The following is a 16,525-nucleotide window of genomic DNA, read 5'->3' as shown; positions in this document are numbered from 1 at the left end:
TTTTTCGCTCAATAATTTAGTTGTGGCTTTGTTTTATTTTTGTCACAATCTTAATTTTTTGAAGTGAATAAAAAGTTCTGTTGTCATTAATAGGATTGCAATAAGGAAAGGGTGGAAATAAAGGATTGACAGGTCCAAAGTGTGGTGTATTGATGGACTACAAACAGTGAATGAATAAAAGGAAGAAAGGTAAACATAGGGCTGGAGAATAAAAGAGTGAAACCGGATTTCATAAGACTCCTAAAGCCGCAAAGTTCCCTAGCATGCTTCTATACCAAAGTTTTTCTTTGCTGTCTTTTTATAATGCAATAAATCTGACATTCACTGAAACATTCCCTGCTGGAGAATCAATTACTGCCATTGAAACACATGGACCTGGAAGATTCTTCACCAGGGAATGGTGACCACTGCAATAAAAATAGAACTATTTGACAGTCTTGTGCTGCTGATTTTATTTTTTACCCACACAGCAAAACCAAACTGATTTTTCTTACAGCTAGTCCAGTGCTGGCTTTAAATAGTGATTTTACTAAAATAACCAACGCAAGTTGTATCTAATATAACGTTAAAACGTTTCTTCTACAATCATATGGAAGTTATACAAATAAATCAATCCTTTTCCCACCACACCCAGAACTCACACACCTCAACTGCTCCCCTGAACTTCTTTGGCTGTGTCCCCGGCCCCGCCCACCTTCCAGGGCGGCCACGCCCCCAGCACACTCGCAGAGCCATTCTATTCCTCCAGTTCGCTCTGCACAACGCTCTGCTGGCAGCGCTTGGTGGACGGTCACGTCACGGCGATGCCCTGTCACATGACCGTGACGTCGCTAGCTTGGAACTAGTTGCTACGTACGGGCAAGATGTGGCTGAGACCAGAGGAGGTGCTGCTAAAGAATGCCTGGAAACTGTGGGTGACCGAGAGCTCCAACCCGTACTTCGTGCTGCAGAGGAGAAGGGGATATGGGGAGGAAGGAGGGGGGCTCACAGGTACTACATCTGTCTACATCACATCTCTGCCTGCAGCTGCTGCTGACGTGGTGACTGTGCTGCCCACATCACATAGCAATAATACATTCATATAGCAAGGGGCACTTCTGTGTCATGTCACCTGTGTCTAGGCATTATCTCCTTTATATATGTATGTATGTATGTATGTATGTGTGTGTGTGTGTGTGTATATATATATATATTTATATATATTATCTAAATGTTTATAACACACACATTTATACATTTATATGTTAGTAGTCATTGTCATGTTGCAGATATTTTCCTTCATTTCCTGCCTCAAAGCTACAACAGGAAGTGAGATGAAGTCTCTACAAAGTGATGATTGGCAGTTCCTTTATTTCTGTAAAATGTGGGATGTCCATCACTTTTTGTCTTCTATACAATGATCATCAGAACAAGCAGAGAATGTTTATCTACAGATCCAGGAACACGTGATAATGCTTAGGATTGTTTATTTTATTTGGTTTTGGTGCGATCAGTAAAGAAATATCTTAGTGGACTTCATAGTCCATGATAAATTTGTTTCGGTTTATGGTTATTTTTATACATGTTGGTAATGTCTGATGGGATAGCAGCAAATTTGTATCCATTGTATACTGCAGAGTTGTGTTCTCTTTGTTATTTTATTGTATTCATGATAAAAGGGGATGTCTCTGTTCCCTGGTTTAGTAGGGATGTCTCTGCACTCCCTGATGGATGGGGGTGTCTCTGCCTGTAGGTGGAGTAGGGATGTCTCTGCCCCCTAATGAATGGAGCTATCTCTGCCTCTTGTTGGAGAAGGGATGTCTGTGCCTGCTAATAAAGGGGGTGTCTCTGCTCCCTGGTGGTGGAGGGATGTCTCTTTGCCCCCTGATGTATTGGGGGGTGTTTTTTTTCCCGTTGGAGGAGGTATGTCTCTCTGGCCCCTGATTGATATGGGTGTCTCTGCCCCCTGATTGATGTAGGTGTCTCTGCCCCTTGGCGGAGTAGGGATGTCTCCCTGGATTCTGATGGATTGTTATGCATAACAAAACTACAAAATATTTGTTTTGTCCATGCATACACTTTAAAGGAAACATTGCTAACTTGTCATTCTGCTATTACTTTATTACTGTAACCTAGAAGAAGTATATAGATCCAGACTTCATATTTACCCTGACCTTCCTGATATGCTCATGTCCTGTAATTTGGAAAGTAATGAAGCCAGTAGGGTCAGTCATGCAGCCAGGCAAAATGGCATTTTTCAAAAAAGTGCAATCATGCCAGCCCCTGTACTTGTTCTGTTTCTGTTGGTTATTATACATATGACAGTCAGACAGGTGCCATTTTTAAAGAGACATGCTGCAATGGCAGCGTTTATATTTAAAAAAAATTATTATAATATTACGATAATACATAATAAATTAAGTCACAATATAATATTTTGCTGCTGAGCTTGGTGTGTAGTTACAACCCATCTACACAGAATGCCTGCATCTGGAGAAAATACTAAATTGTAAGCTCTTCGGGGCAGGGTCCTCCCCTCCCGTGTAACTGTCTGTATTCATCTGTCATTAACAACCCCTAGTTAATGTACAGCGCTGCGAAATATGTTGGCGCTATATAAATTCTGTTTAATAATAATAAAAAATACTTAGGATGCCATTGCGGATATGAAAATTCTAGCTGACTGATTGTTCTTGGCTTCAGTTCCTTCTCAGAGAAATAATGCAGTGACCCAGAAAATACTGATGCTGCTGGATCAGAATCAAAGCTAGGATATTAGCATCGGAAGGAGACCTGAGGATTGGGATCCATAATGTTTTCATAGCATCGGTGACATTTAAAAGACATAAGGACTTAATAAAAGAGTGAATGTTATGGAAAAGTTTGTTGCTGGAGGGGCTTGTAAATACTTAATAGACTGTATGACCGAGTGTCATTAAATAATCGCTTTCATGTCTTGTGTTCAGGCAGAACGGAAGCCTGCAAAGAAAAAGCTAGTACGTATTTGTTTTTGTCAGTTTTTTATGGGTGAGGAAATTCAGTATGTCTAATCTTTCACCCAGTATGTCTAATCTTTTTGGATACTCTCCCAGCCCAGTCTTGGCATTTGTAAGATGCATGGTGCCAAGTGACAGGATGCTGTAGCTCCCTCGTACATCAGTGGCCAAAGAAAGAAGACTTTGGGGGCAGCTCAGAAGTCAGCAGTAGTGACATGGGAAAGCTTGGACCTGCTATCCTATGATTAAAGTGTAGGGTTCTCTTTAAAAAGTTTCATACCATTCAATTGCATTTAACAGGTTACTTAAAAGACAACTCCACCACAGTCAATCAGTTTTGAAAAAGTACTACAACTCAGATCTGATATTGGATGAGAATCTGGCGTGTGTACAGTGCTCGTCATCCATCATCTTAACAACCATCCTGGCCGATTCCAGGGACTACGAATGATCGTAATGCAAGTGAATGGGAGAGAGCACTCTCCATAGAATAGGGCTGTATGTACAGCACTCGTTCATGCATCAAGCATCGTGAAAGATCCTTTCCCAACGACAAATATTGTACGTGTGTACGTAGCCTTAGTCCTGGCAAACTCTACAGCACTGTGAATGTAAGAACCACAGCCTTCATTCACCAATGCATCTTCTCTCCTTAGCCAATCGCAGTGCACCTTGTATTTAATAAATGGCCAGTGATTGGTCAGGGAGAATGGCGAGCATCCACATGGCAGGACTGTTTTAGTAAAGACTATTGCAGAGCCAGAAGTACAACACAATTCTGTTTTGTTCACTGGGTATAAACTAGATCTCTTTCTATATATTGGCACAGAGACAGGGCCATTGGGGTAATATTTTTATTTTAGTATCATAAAATGTTATCATAGCTGGAGTTGTTTTCTGATGACAGTTAAATGGAGTTGTATCATGTGTACCCAATAAAACAAAATATTTATACTTGCCATTGTTTATGGTATCACAAATATTGACTAATAGTACTCCACATCCCAGCCAGCACATGGGAATGTTTTTATTTTCATTGTGTAATTGGGTGGGTGGTTCATGTTTAAAATATGGGCTGGCATGTGTTGTGTCTACATTGCTGCAGAAACAGTAGGGGTGTAGTGGTATTTGGCAGGCATGAAAGGATGGCATGCCAACTTCACTGTGGCATATTCTTTTTTGTAATACAATTTTGACTCATTTGTGCTAAATAGAGCTCCATTAGAGAACACATTTCTTTGCTGTTTTAAAATATCATCACTCATGCTGTATGTGTTTTATTTAGACAGGAACAGTTTACAGATTACAGACAGTGCTGGACCTTCACATATGGTTCTTGACAAACAAATTGTTAAGCAAGAACACAGTGTTTGTTTATTAGAAAAATAAATATATTAATAAGTAAAACATTACTAAACCCTTATAGTTACTCCTTTATATGATTATGGCTACCTTTACAATTATAATGGCTGTTTAGTAACCTCTACCCTGGAAAAGCATAGTTTTCATTGTATTAGTCCTTTGAATAAAGCTTTTAGAGCCACTTCTTCAAAAAACAATGTTTATATATGTAGCAAACCTATGTTTTCAGTTTTGACAATGTAGAGAGATCTAAAATGTAATAGCCTGTTCTTGTGTTTTTCCTAAGGTCTTCTTGTGGGAACGCTCGATGCTGTTTTAGATTCAACTGCTAAAGTAGCTCCATTTAGGATTCTTCACCAAACCCCTGACTCTCAGGTCTACTGGTCTATTGCTTGTGGTGAGTACAGGATCTCATTGTTTAATGAAAATTTGAAGTTTACAATATTTTCATCCTTCTAAAAATGACCATGAACAAGATGTGAATCTAGGAGCTTGAACTTCACGTACTGCGTTGTTTCAAGTCAGAGACTTGAATCCAGAAGGATGGCAGCAGTTGCTTTTATATTTCTGTTATGACAAATAAACACCTGAAATAACCCCCAAAAATAAATGCCCCTGTGACCCATCTTTTTGTGTAAAATTGTGCAAATTCTCCTCTTGTAAAAAAAAATTCCATGTCATGTCTCGTGTTTATTCTTGTAATTCCTGGTTGATCAAAAACAACATTTTTTTCAGAAAAAAATTTTTTAGAGGGCCAAGAGAAAAAAAATAATTTACATAGTTACATAGTAATTCAGGTTGAAAAAATACATTAAAAAAATACAAGTCCATCAAGTTTAACCGGGGAAGTAAACAAATCCAAAATATAAAACCCTATGGACATTGTTGGTCCAAAGGAAGGCAAAAAAATCCCTGGTACAATTTTTTGAGGTTGTAACTGGATTTCTCCTTTAAGGTCATTGAAGATAACAGACACTGAGCAACAAACCAGTACACCTACAATATTTCTATCATAATTCGTTCCTTTTATATATTTTACATTCCTAAAGTTTGGTAAAATTGACCTATGAAAAAAAGCAGAAAGCAAACTTTATTGTCAACCAATAAGGTTTCTGATTTGATAAGACAAAGTAGGATGTGATACCTATAGTCAACCATTCCACTATTGCATCCATGTTCCCAAATTACTTCTGTGACAGTTGATTGTTGATCATTTCACCAATTCCAATATATTTTTATCCAAGTAATACAAAGGTCTTAGATCATTGTCTTAGGTTGCAGGAACATATGGACATAAGCCAGCACTAGCCTGAATGCAGTATTACATATTTATTTCATTCTGGGAAAGTGTAAGGTGAGCATAGTGAGGTTTACACACAGTCTGTTTATGTCCAGGGCTGATGTACTGTGCCTACACAGAAAATAAACCTTTGTGTTGAAATCAGACCTTGGAATTGTAGTAGTGGATCATTGAATTTTCTGCCTAACAGTACACGAAATGCAGACCTATTTTGCAAGCTTTTATTGTATGATTATACAAAGCTTCACTTTGAATTCTCTTCTACAAAATCAGCAGTACAGATACAAGGTAATCATAACTATGATTTTAATAGTATCTTTTATTCTGGGAATTACATAAAGACTTGTTTTGAATAGTTGGGAAATTCTCTGTTAGTATTGGAAAAACCTTGTGAACCCGCTGTAGCATGAACATTTTTTATTCTTTTTGTAAAAATAGTAGTAATAAATGTTATGTGCCACAAGGAGAGTGAGACCTCCAGAAGTTTAGACAGAGCACTGGACAGTGACAGCCAGTCATTTTTTCATGACAGGGTCCTTGTTTGTACAATAGCAAAGGGGCCTACAATTATGCCGTGTTCTGCACAGCCCCTTTTAGCCAGGTGCACCACCTGGCACTTTTCAGTAACCACCTGACTCTTCTTGGGTGGTTACTAAAAAGTTGGGTCATAATACAAGGTTTACTACCCACCTACAGCTTCTTTCTAACCAGCTTAAAAAATGTCTGGCTAGATTACTGTTACAGTAATACATTTTGGAAACATAGAAACGATAAAAACACAATTGCATATTAACAAAATAGAGTTTGCATGTTCTCCCCATGTTTGCGTGGGTTTCCTCCAGATACTCCGGTTTCCTCCAACCTTCCAAAAAAATGCAGTTAGGTTAATTAGCTTTCCCCCTAAATTGACATTAGATTGTGATCCTCTTTGAGGGACAACTAGTGACATGATTATAAACTTTGTACAGCTCTGCGTGATATGCTGGCACTATATAAATACTGTGTAATAATATTAACTATATATTTCTCAGCTACTTTGTTTTGTAGCACAGAGACACCCCTCATAGGAATTCTAGACTACACCAACTACCAGACCCTGGTTACCATGACACCAGACCTGGAGAAGTAGATTCTTGTTGTGTTGTGGCTTTCTTTCTTGTTTGAATGCAATCAGGTCAGGGTTCAGTGCAACCTTAACACCTTGTTGGTGGTGTAGCCTTGGGTCCTTCCATCATTTATCATTGAAGTCTGGGTCAGGGACCCACTACTCACCCATTCCAAAGGAAATGTTGCAGAGTTGGTTAGCTGTCTTTTCAGTCTCTCTAACCAACACAACACACGGCCTCTCAAACATTCCCGTGGTTTTTGTGCACAGCACATTTAAAACTGTATGGTAATTCGCCTTTAGAGCATACTTGCCATTTGTTAGGGTAGACCAGTAAATAATGAGCCCCAAAGTGTTTGACACACAATAGGTTTACTGCTTAGCACTCTGGCCTTTGCAGCGCTAGGTCCCAAGTTCAATTCCTGGCCAGGGCACTATTTGAATGAAGTTTGCATGTTTCCTCCCACATAATAAAAACATGCAGTAAGGTCAATTCACCCTCCCCCTCTCCACCCCACCTTTGACTGTATTAAAGACATGACTTTGGTAGGGACATTAAATTGTGAGCCCCTTTGAGAGACAGCTAGTGACATGACTATGGTCTTTGTAATGCGCTGCATAGAATGTCATTGCTATATAAATTCTAGTTAATAATATTCATAGGGCGTACAGAATAAATCATACATAACATGATATAATTTAATATAAATGAGCACACTGCCCTGTAATATATACTTCTGCAGATTTTTGTAATGGGTTCTTGGTATGACCTCTGTGAAAAGAGGAGGACTTGGCAGCACATGAAGAATACATTGTATCATTTATTCCATGTCCTGTGTGTCACAGCAGCATTCACATCTCTCCTTCAGAGGAATCCATTTCAGTGTAGTGTTTCATGACTTTTTTTTTGCTGGGATGCTTTTATAAAAGAAATAATTGATGTAATTCTTGGCACTTGCACTGGTCTTTCCTACTCAGAACTCACCCACACATTGCCGCAGCAAGTCCTGCTTGCTGCAGAAAAGAATTTCCTTAGATATGAGTGGGTGGGAGATTCTTGTCATGGGGAATGCTGAAGTTAACCTTGGCTGAGGTATTATACCTTTTTGCTCATTTCAGCTTTATTTCTAGTGTTTACATGGCGGAAAATAGGATGAACTTTACAATAGACTGTAAACCCTTGCACCGTGACAACTTAAAAGTGCCAACAACTTTTAGATATAAAAGATACTTATTATTAATATTTATAGATATGTCTACATAAACACTGATGTTATAGTTGAGTAGCTTTTATGTTGTATTCCTGTTCAGCAGGAAGTTTTTGTATTATCCTCTCAAGGACAGTTTATTTGTAAGGACCTAACCTTTTTATTTTTTGTGATTTACACCTAGTAAATAAAAATTTCCCATGCTTTTTGCTTGTCGTGATTGCACTGATCACTTAGTCCAGTAAAGACTTACAAATATGAGCCCTGTTGCTACAGAAAAAAACATTATCAGCCTTCTCCCCAGAATTTCTTTTAACTTGGTGGGAAGAATATCTGTAGGCGCGTGGTGGCCCCTGTATCGTGACCCACATTTTTAGTAACTACCCAAAAACCGCTGGGTTGTCACTGAAAAGTGCAGACTGGTGCCCCAGCTATAGGGGGCTGGGTAGAGCACTGGAAATAAACTGTCAGTTTAAAGACTTAGAAACTTAAGCTGAAATCTAGCTAAAATATTTATTTCCCTTACAATGGGTTGGAGGCCTTTAAAGTTCAATAGCTAATTCTTTCTGAAGAATGATGCTCTTGGGAAAAAAATACCTTGATTCCCATTTCTGCATCAGCCACTGCTTTCCTTCTACTTCAGTAGACAAATCCCATGTAGCCATGCCAAAAGCCTGGATACTTCACCAACTGGACCACTGACGTCATCCCCTAGCCTTGCACTGTACAAGATGATGCCAAGACGCCACACACAGTAGTGTGCTTCGAGCAGAGAGCCCTGGCAATTGCAAGTGAACCAAAATGAATGTGGGGTTGGTAGGGAAAGATCAAGCTCCAACACTGCCCAATTTGTTTCTGTATTCTAGAAAATTGAAAATTTTTGAGTGTCCCATACTTATGCGTTCTTTGCATTATTTAATTGACTGTAAAAACCTGAATTCAAAAGGCCGGGTACTTGTGTAAATGAGTAGATATAATTTAGGCGGTTGCATGGGTAATAAGCAGAGCCCCTTACCTCAAGGATTTATCTTATCTTACCTATATTCTCTAGAATGTAAATATACATAAATATATTATGTAACCCCTAAAATACACATAACATCTTATTATTCCTTTTCCAGCTTTTATAGTTAGGCGCAGACAAATTTCTTCCCTGGTATTAATATTGGTGCAGATGAACTTTTCTGTATCTGAATGCTTCCTGGTTTAGAAAAAAATTCTTCCAATCACTGTTTATTGCAGGTCCTGAAATAATTGAAATATAGCTATATAACAGCAATATTTCAGTAATTCTTTTCACAGTAAAGCTTTTTAAAAGATGTGAAATGGCTAAATATTCCCCTTTTCATCTGACTTCGAAAAGCTGTCTACCAAGATGGGAATATTAAGCATGATTCACTCCCTCACCAGGTCTTTTCAAATCTGTACCCATCTGTTTTCTGCTGTGACTTTTCATTGACTTTACTTTCTTTTAGGAGCTAACCGAGATGAGATTTTAAAGCACTGGCAATGGTTGGAACAAAATGTAATGAAGACATTGTCGGTGTTTGACTCAAGTGATGACATTACGAGTTTTGTTCAAGGCAAAATCCGGGTAAGTACCTTAATACACGTTTGTTCAGTATGTACATACAAATAGTAGAGGTTAATACATGTATTCATATTACAGAATACAGGCCACAACAGAGTCTAATAGTAACCTTTTTGTTTAGTTTGTGTTCATTGAATTTATTCAAGTTGTAATATTACATTTATAAGCTATTGATTTTATCATTGCTAATGGTTTTAAGTGCATTTAAAGCAAACCATTCCTTTATCTACCGAGTATAGAAACTGTTGCAAAATATAAATCTTTCAGCTTTCAAATAACTCATTGATGCGTTATGGGTGAATAAAACTATTCTAATCCATCCCAAGACACTATTATTCCCCCTTTAAAGACATCAATCTTACCTTTCAAACTTTATAAGGAAAGTAATATCAGGGGATCAATCATAGACACCTCTAGTCATACTGTGACAGTCATATGTCACTACTGTATGCATGCAGCAGTTTGGTAGTCAATATTTGCATATCAGTAAGGACCAGTGTTGATGGGCTTTCGTTACCATTTTTGTTTGCTTCGTAAATGCTCATATTCCTATGAGAATGCAAAAATAACTTGAAGTAAATAGATGCATCAGGCACAAATTCAAACTCAAGTGTCTACAACTGATGTCAAAATTTACATTAGCCTATTTAAGCCTATTGACACACCTACAGTGTTTTGTGTGCTTACCCTAAACATTTTGGAAAAAGCACATGTAAACAGCAGATTGAGCATATTAGGAAAGTACTTCTATGTTTACAAGTTTGGAAAGGGCATGAATGAGGACAATGTAGATGTATTAGATAAAAAGTATGTAAGTCCACCGTTAATCTTTTATCAGGGGCTCATTGCTGAAGAAGGAAAGGGCTCGTTCATAAAAGAAGAGGATCCTGAAAAATTTCGGGAAGCGCTGTTGAAATTTGACAAATGTTTTGGATTGCCAGACCAAGAAAAGCTGGTGACCTACTACTCATGCAGCTACTGGAGAGGGAGAGTGCCTTGCCAGGGATGGTTGTATCTCAGCACCAATTTCATAAGCTTCTACTCCTTCTTGCTGGGAGCTGAGAGTAAGTACTGAGAAGAAACAAGCGGTTAACTAAAATAGTTTGGATTTGTAAGGAACTAAAACATAGTATTGTGTTTGGATGGCCAGTGTGCATTAGAATTGGTATGGTTCCTGGGTAGTATTCCAGCTGCAGTGCTCCACATTTCTTACTCTTTAACATTGGGAACCCTTGAAAATATTCACAGTTTTGAGATAGAAGATGCAGGAACAATACTGTTAACCAGTGTGGTTGTCTTGTTGTATTTGTTTTAAGACCGATTGAAAGTTATGTTTAGGAGTTCCAAAAAATGAGTAGGATGCTGTGAAAAAAATTCTTCAGTAGTTGAAACCATTCCTGTCCCTGCTCCTTAAATTACTCCATAATGATTGAATTCAATCCATTTTCAATTTACAACTTGTGATAAAAATTCATTCATCTTATATTCAACCACATACATATGTTTTCCATGCTAAGTAAATTTCGTATTGTATGACGTGTGATATTTTTTCTGTTTTAAAATAATATAATTTTATAAAAGTAGTAAAGGTTTGCTCTAAAATTTGTAAACTGTTGTCATTTATGTGTATTGTTCTCCAGTTAAACTGATCATCTCATGGGATGAGATCTCTAGACTGGAGAAGACCTCAACAGTTCTACTCACAGAGAGTATCCATGTTTGCTCCCAGGGGGAGAACCATTATTTCTCTATGTTCTTGCACATTAACGAAACATTCCTTCTAATGGAACAACTGGCCAGCTATTCTATCAGAAGACTTTTTGATAAAGAAACATTTGAGAATGATCCAATACTAAATGATCCTCTACAAATCACAAAAAGGTAAGCATTATTATTGTGTAAACCTACTGTAAGCAAGGACTTAAAAGTTTTAAATAGCTTTAGTCCTCTTATTCCTTCCTCCTTCAGACTGTAGCGGTACATTGAGGTATCCAAATCTTGGAACAGGCAAATAATTCTTTCAAAAGCCTGTGTAGCATTTTTAAATTGAAGGCTTATTTATGTTCACATATTGGTCCTGATTTATTAAAGGCTCCAATGCTGAAGCAGATACACTTTTATCAGTGAAGCTGGGAGATCAAGCAAACGTGGAATCGATCTGGTCCTGGCTTCAAAACATTTGCTAGCAAATTACTTTTAGGAAATCCATTCCAGGTTTGCTGGATCACCCAGCTTCACTGATCAAAGTGTATTCCCTCCAGCTTTGGAGAGCTTTAATAAATCAGGCCCTATAGAGTTTAAGGGCAGCCAATCTAGCTTGCCCAGGGAACTGTTAAAGGGAAAAATTAAGGCAAGTTGTAAATCACATGTTTCCAAGTCATCAAGTTGTATCTCAACACACACAGAGGGAGATTGCTTTTAAAAAGTGGAATGGTTAGAGCTAAATTTCAAGGCATTTCCAAGACTAGGATCTTGCTGATTTAAGTCATCCATGGCTACCTGAAGGAATGCAAAAATTTGACAAATGATATGTGGAGAGAAACAGTGATGATTATTATTATGCATAGAGCAAATTTTTTAGAGCATCATCTCACCCATCTGATGCTTAATGGAAATTTTAGTTCCCTGAATGTAGAGACTTACTTTGCCCCTTTAGCTTATCACTTTTGGTCATGTGCCAATATTGCTGATTTTTGGAGACAGGTGATACTGTTCATAAAACAAGTGTCAGGGTTCTCGGTGCCTTTCTCCGCCCTACTTCTTTTATTTGTCCACTGGAATGAGGCTTTGTCTGCTACAATAAAATTGGATCAGTATTTGCTTCCTAGCAGCTAGGAGGGCCATTATGGCTGCCTGACACTCTTACCCACCATTAACCACATAGTATCGTCTTTATGGATAATTTTTTTACAGGGGAATACTAAAAACACAGTAATGGGATATCTTTCACACATGATTCCTTCAGAAAGATATAACTTTATCTTTCATACTTCTAGAGATCCAAACAAGACAAAAATCCCAAATATTTCAAATATTCTATGTGGTATATTCCTAATATATCTACTTGAGAGTGTCTGGTGGTGTATACAATACATTATGTTGCATGTACAATGTTTTATTGTTATAGTTCATGTAGCCAAATGGACACATTGTGACATAGTTTGGCTTGCTTTAACTCTTGTAGTTTTACTACTGTGTTTGATATTTTCTAATGGTTTTTCTTTCTTTGTAACCACTGTTTGTTTTCATGTTGTTTAATGTTGTTCTAACCATTTTCAGTTTCTGGTATTGTTTTGCTCCCTGAATTTTTTGTTCTGCTTATTTCACCTATGAGGAGAGGGGCTGCCAAACCTGTCTGTCAGTCAAAATGTGTTAGAATAAGGGTTCTGCATGTATAAATTATGGGATCTGGGAGACTTGATAAATATCACTGCTATTTAAGGGTGTAATTACCTTTTTCTCAACCTATTGCAAACTACTTTTCCTGACATTTTTATTCCTTTAAATGTCACAAAATGCATACTAAAAATATGACATTAATGTATGTTATAATCAAACCAGAATAAACGCTGCAGTTTAGTTCTCTTAAAACATTATCTCACTGTTAGGAGTCTAATTGCACCCTTCTTATACTCCACACTAGAGGTCTGGAAAGCCGTGCACACAGTGAGCGTTTTACTACATACTTCAGACTGCCCAAAGAAGAGACGTTAAAAGAGGTGCACGAATGTTTCTTATGGATACCTTTCAGCCACCTAAATACAGTGGGGAAGATGTGTGTTTCCGAGAACTACATTTGCTTCGCCAGCCACGATGGCAATCTTTACAGCACAATCATACCTTTACGTGAGGTAATATCACTTTGCAGGAGATCTTGCTACTGTAATGAAATAAAAGCTACAGTGTTTAAATCAGTCTGTAAAATTGCATTCTCCTTATTTCATTCATGTTCTGCTTCAAAGTACTGCTTTTGGATGGTTCTTCATTTTTCCTTTTCAAATTCTCCAGGACAGCATGCAATCACTTTTTCAATCTTGATAGCATTTTAGTAGTGCTAGGCATCCAAATGCTGTCCTCTAAGGGGGCCTTCAATGGGGAAATGAATGTCAACAGGCCTGCGGCAATGTGACTGCTGTTGACACGTTGAAGAGTTTAATCCTTTTGCTGCTGGAGCATTTTTTTCCCGTTTTTCAGACTCAAGTTAAAATGTGCTTTTTAGGCCTGAAGATTACTACTTAAAATCCATGAAGCATTATATATTTTCTGTAAGCGAAGACTGCAGAATAAAATGGTGGTAGTTGCTAGTTTTTATGTTGAACAATATTTGTCCTTTTAGTACACAAACACATTTTAACCTATAGTTTTAATCTAGTCTGTGACATTTTAAAGATGTTGCATTGAGTGTATAAATACTAGGCCCCAGAACTCAAACGTGTCCAAAGGCAAAGCTGCAAAGGCCTCTGCTATTACTGTATCCACAGATCACAATATATTAGCATGAATGCCACTTGCATTGCTTGTCAGTAAGAAGAATGTCACTCCTACTGATTGTATAAAAGGTTATTAGTTAGCTAAATTAAAAAAGGTTAGCTAAATTAACCTGCGAGTCACAAATTGTGCATTGCTCAAGGAACCCCCAGCAACCTCTGGAACAACCCTGGTTGAGAAATGTGGGTTTATAGTAGTGCATACAAATACTAACAATTGCAGTTTTCATATGTGTATGTGTACCTGATGGCGGAGGGGGGAAGTGCAAGCATATTGCAAGTGACTCTTTAAGGCATTAAATCTCATGGCATTAGTAAAAGAGGTTGTTGTAGTTTTATGTATATTTCAACTTCTAAAAGATCATCTTGCCATTTTCCTGCTCCCTGAACATCCCTGATGGACAAAGTCTTCCCGCCAAAAGAATACCAATTGGGAGCATTGGCGGAGGACTAGGTTTGACATGGTACCCGAAGGAAGGAAAATCCCATTGCAAGTTTTTTGTCCATAGGTTAGCAATAGATGGCGATATGTACATTGGGGACACATTTTGGCTTAAGGTATACGTTAAATATTGTATATTGTGCTTTTATGTTTTCTTTTTTTGCTGCCTTAACCCAAAATTTTAATGGTCTTACATTTACAAAAGTTTGTCCTTATATTTGCAGATTACTGGATTAGAAAAGTCAGATGTGACAACTAGGGCTATTATCATTAGCACAAAGGGGAAGCATATTTTTCGTTTTACAGATGTTCGAGACTTTGAATCCTTGGTGACAAGATTGAGGTCTAGATGTGGAGTAACAAGTCCCCAGCATACAGTTTACACTGAGGTAACTTGGAAATATTTTAATTCACAACTCCTCTTGTTTAAGAATCATGTAATGTTTGATATTTAAATTGAAAAAAATGGTGTATCAAAATGAAATGAAATCAAAATGAATATTACCAAACAATTGTCTTTGCTAGTGTATGCAGAGAAGATCCACCAAATTAGAGATGTTAGAAATACATTAGATATCTATTTTTTTTTGTGCATATTTTAAACAATGGGATTGTATGTATCTGTAGGGTTTGAAATTGGTGTTATCCATCTTTAGTTGTTCGAATATAGTTATAAGGTACCAATAAAGTCCCATTTTACTGAGTTCTGTATCTATTGGTCTTAGGGATGTGTTGCATTCATCTTAAATATAGGTGGGTCCTTTGCTATTAATCTCCTACTCCCTTGGTGTAATTTTCAATTTAAAGTTCTGGTGCCAACAAATGTGGAATGGAAGTAGTGTGCTGGTATTCCTGTTTTCTATAAAGAAAACAGGAACAGAGAAGCACAACTTTACATTAGATGGTATTCAATAGCCTAATAGGTATTGTGAGATCTGATAAAACTAACCTTTAAGGTTGCTTTTTCTAAATTGGACTTGTTCATAGTGGCAGGTGTACAGAAGTTTTTACATATGGTTTACAGATATTATTTTCTTATGGCATTGTCTGTTAACTATTAGTGATACTTTGGCTGCAATAGGGATTTTGAAATTTCATGTTCTTTCTGTGCCAAACCATTAGTTATTGGGAAAAAACACTTTATAGGGAGACACTTTAGGTGCTAAACTCTAACCATATACAAAGACACAAATTATTTAACTCTGTAATCATTAACACATGTTATTAAACGCAGGCTCTCTTAAATGCAGAAGCTTGCTAATAGGAAGAGAAAGCAGATCGGCCGAGAGATCAATATATAATTTGTTGCTGCTGTTTTTGCTTTCAAGTCCAAGGCTGGGGCAGGGTCAAGAATACCTGGAAAACAGGAATGATGCTGGTCATTGGACTGAAGACATCAAGGGGCTGATTTTTACTGTCAATGTCATTTTCAACAATTTCATGCAGTTAGAATGTTACATGTGTGCAATGTAAGAGCAGTAGATCATTCTAGTTACAAAGCAGCATACCGTTCTTATTACCAGTCACTTTCAAACTTCCAAGGCAGGTTTAAATGACGTGTATTCCAGGATTATCAGATTTCAGACAAATGATGAAGTAGATTGGGGTTAGTACAGTATAGCAGTGTCTGGATGAAGAACAAACCTACTCCACATGTAGAGTTTGCTTTCTGGGTGGAAGTTTACTTTACCATCCATTGTTATTTAAAGGGAACATATACTGAGAGATTATGTATGCTGTCATTGTCAACCTTCTTTTAAAAATATAGCTTGCCTAGTTGGTGTTCTGATTCTCTGCTTTAAATACCTGTTGAATCACTGACCCAGAATGAGAATACGGCTCAGGTGTTTAGCTAATTGTCACACGGTTATGTTCATGCTTGTTTAAGTTGTGTAACTGATTATTGACACCAAAAGATCAGTAGTGGCAGTTTACATATTCTCTCTCTGTAGGTCCTCTTTTAAGTACAGTGTTTTCAGGTACACAGAACTTTGAATCCACATGCGTTATGACTCAGTTACATACTGTATGTTTTATATTTGTTTTAATGGAAAT

The 16,525-nt window shown here is 37.5% G+C and overlaps 1 protein-coding gene across 2 annotated transcripts in view; it reads left to right on the top strand.

The window, feature by feature from the left end:
• The first annotated feature begins 840 nt into the window (after positions 1–840).
• Positions 841–16,525, top strand: part of TBC1D8B (TBC1 domain family member 8B) — a 33,650-nt gene continuing 17,965 nt past the window's right edge. For both annotated transcript variants that reach the window (XM_072431768.1, XM_072431769.1), the window contains exons 1-7: positions 841–990; positions 4,624–4,734; positions 9,426–9,544; positions 10,380–10,605; positions 11,182–11,422; positions 13,185–13,392; positions 14,695–14,859. In XM_072431768.1, coding sequence (XP_072287869.1) covers positions 864–990; positions 4,624–4,734; positions 9,426–9,544; positions 10,380–10,605; positions 11,182–11,422; positions 13,185–13,392; positions 14,695–14,859 — 1,197 coding nt within the window. In that variant the 5' untranslated portion in view covers positions 841–863. The remainder of the gene's footprint in view (positions 991–4,623; positions 4,735–9,425; positions 9,545–10,379; positions 10,606–11,181; positions 11,423–13,184; positions 13,393–14,694; positions 14,860–16,525) is intronic.

This window comes from Pyxicephalus adspersus, chromosome Z (genome assembly GCF_032062135.1).
Source record: "Pyxicephalus adspersus chromosome Z, UCB_Pads_2.0, whole genome shotgun sequence".
Lineage (NCBI taxonomy): Eukaryota > Metazoa > Chordata > Amphibia > Anura > Pyxicephalidae > Pyxicephalus > Pyxicephalus adspersus.
Note: the sequence above shows the minus strand (reverse complement) of the source record. Positions and strands in the feature narration are given on the sequence as shown.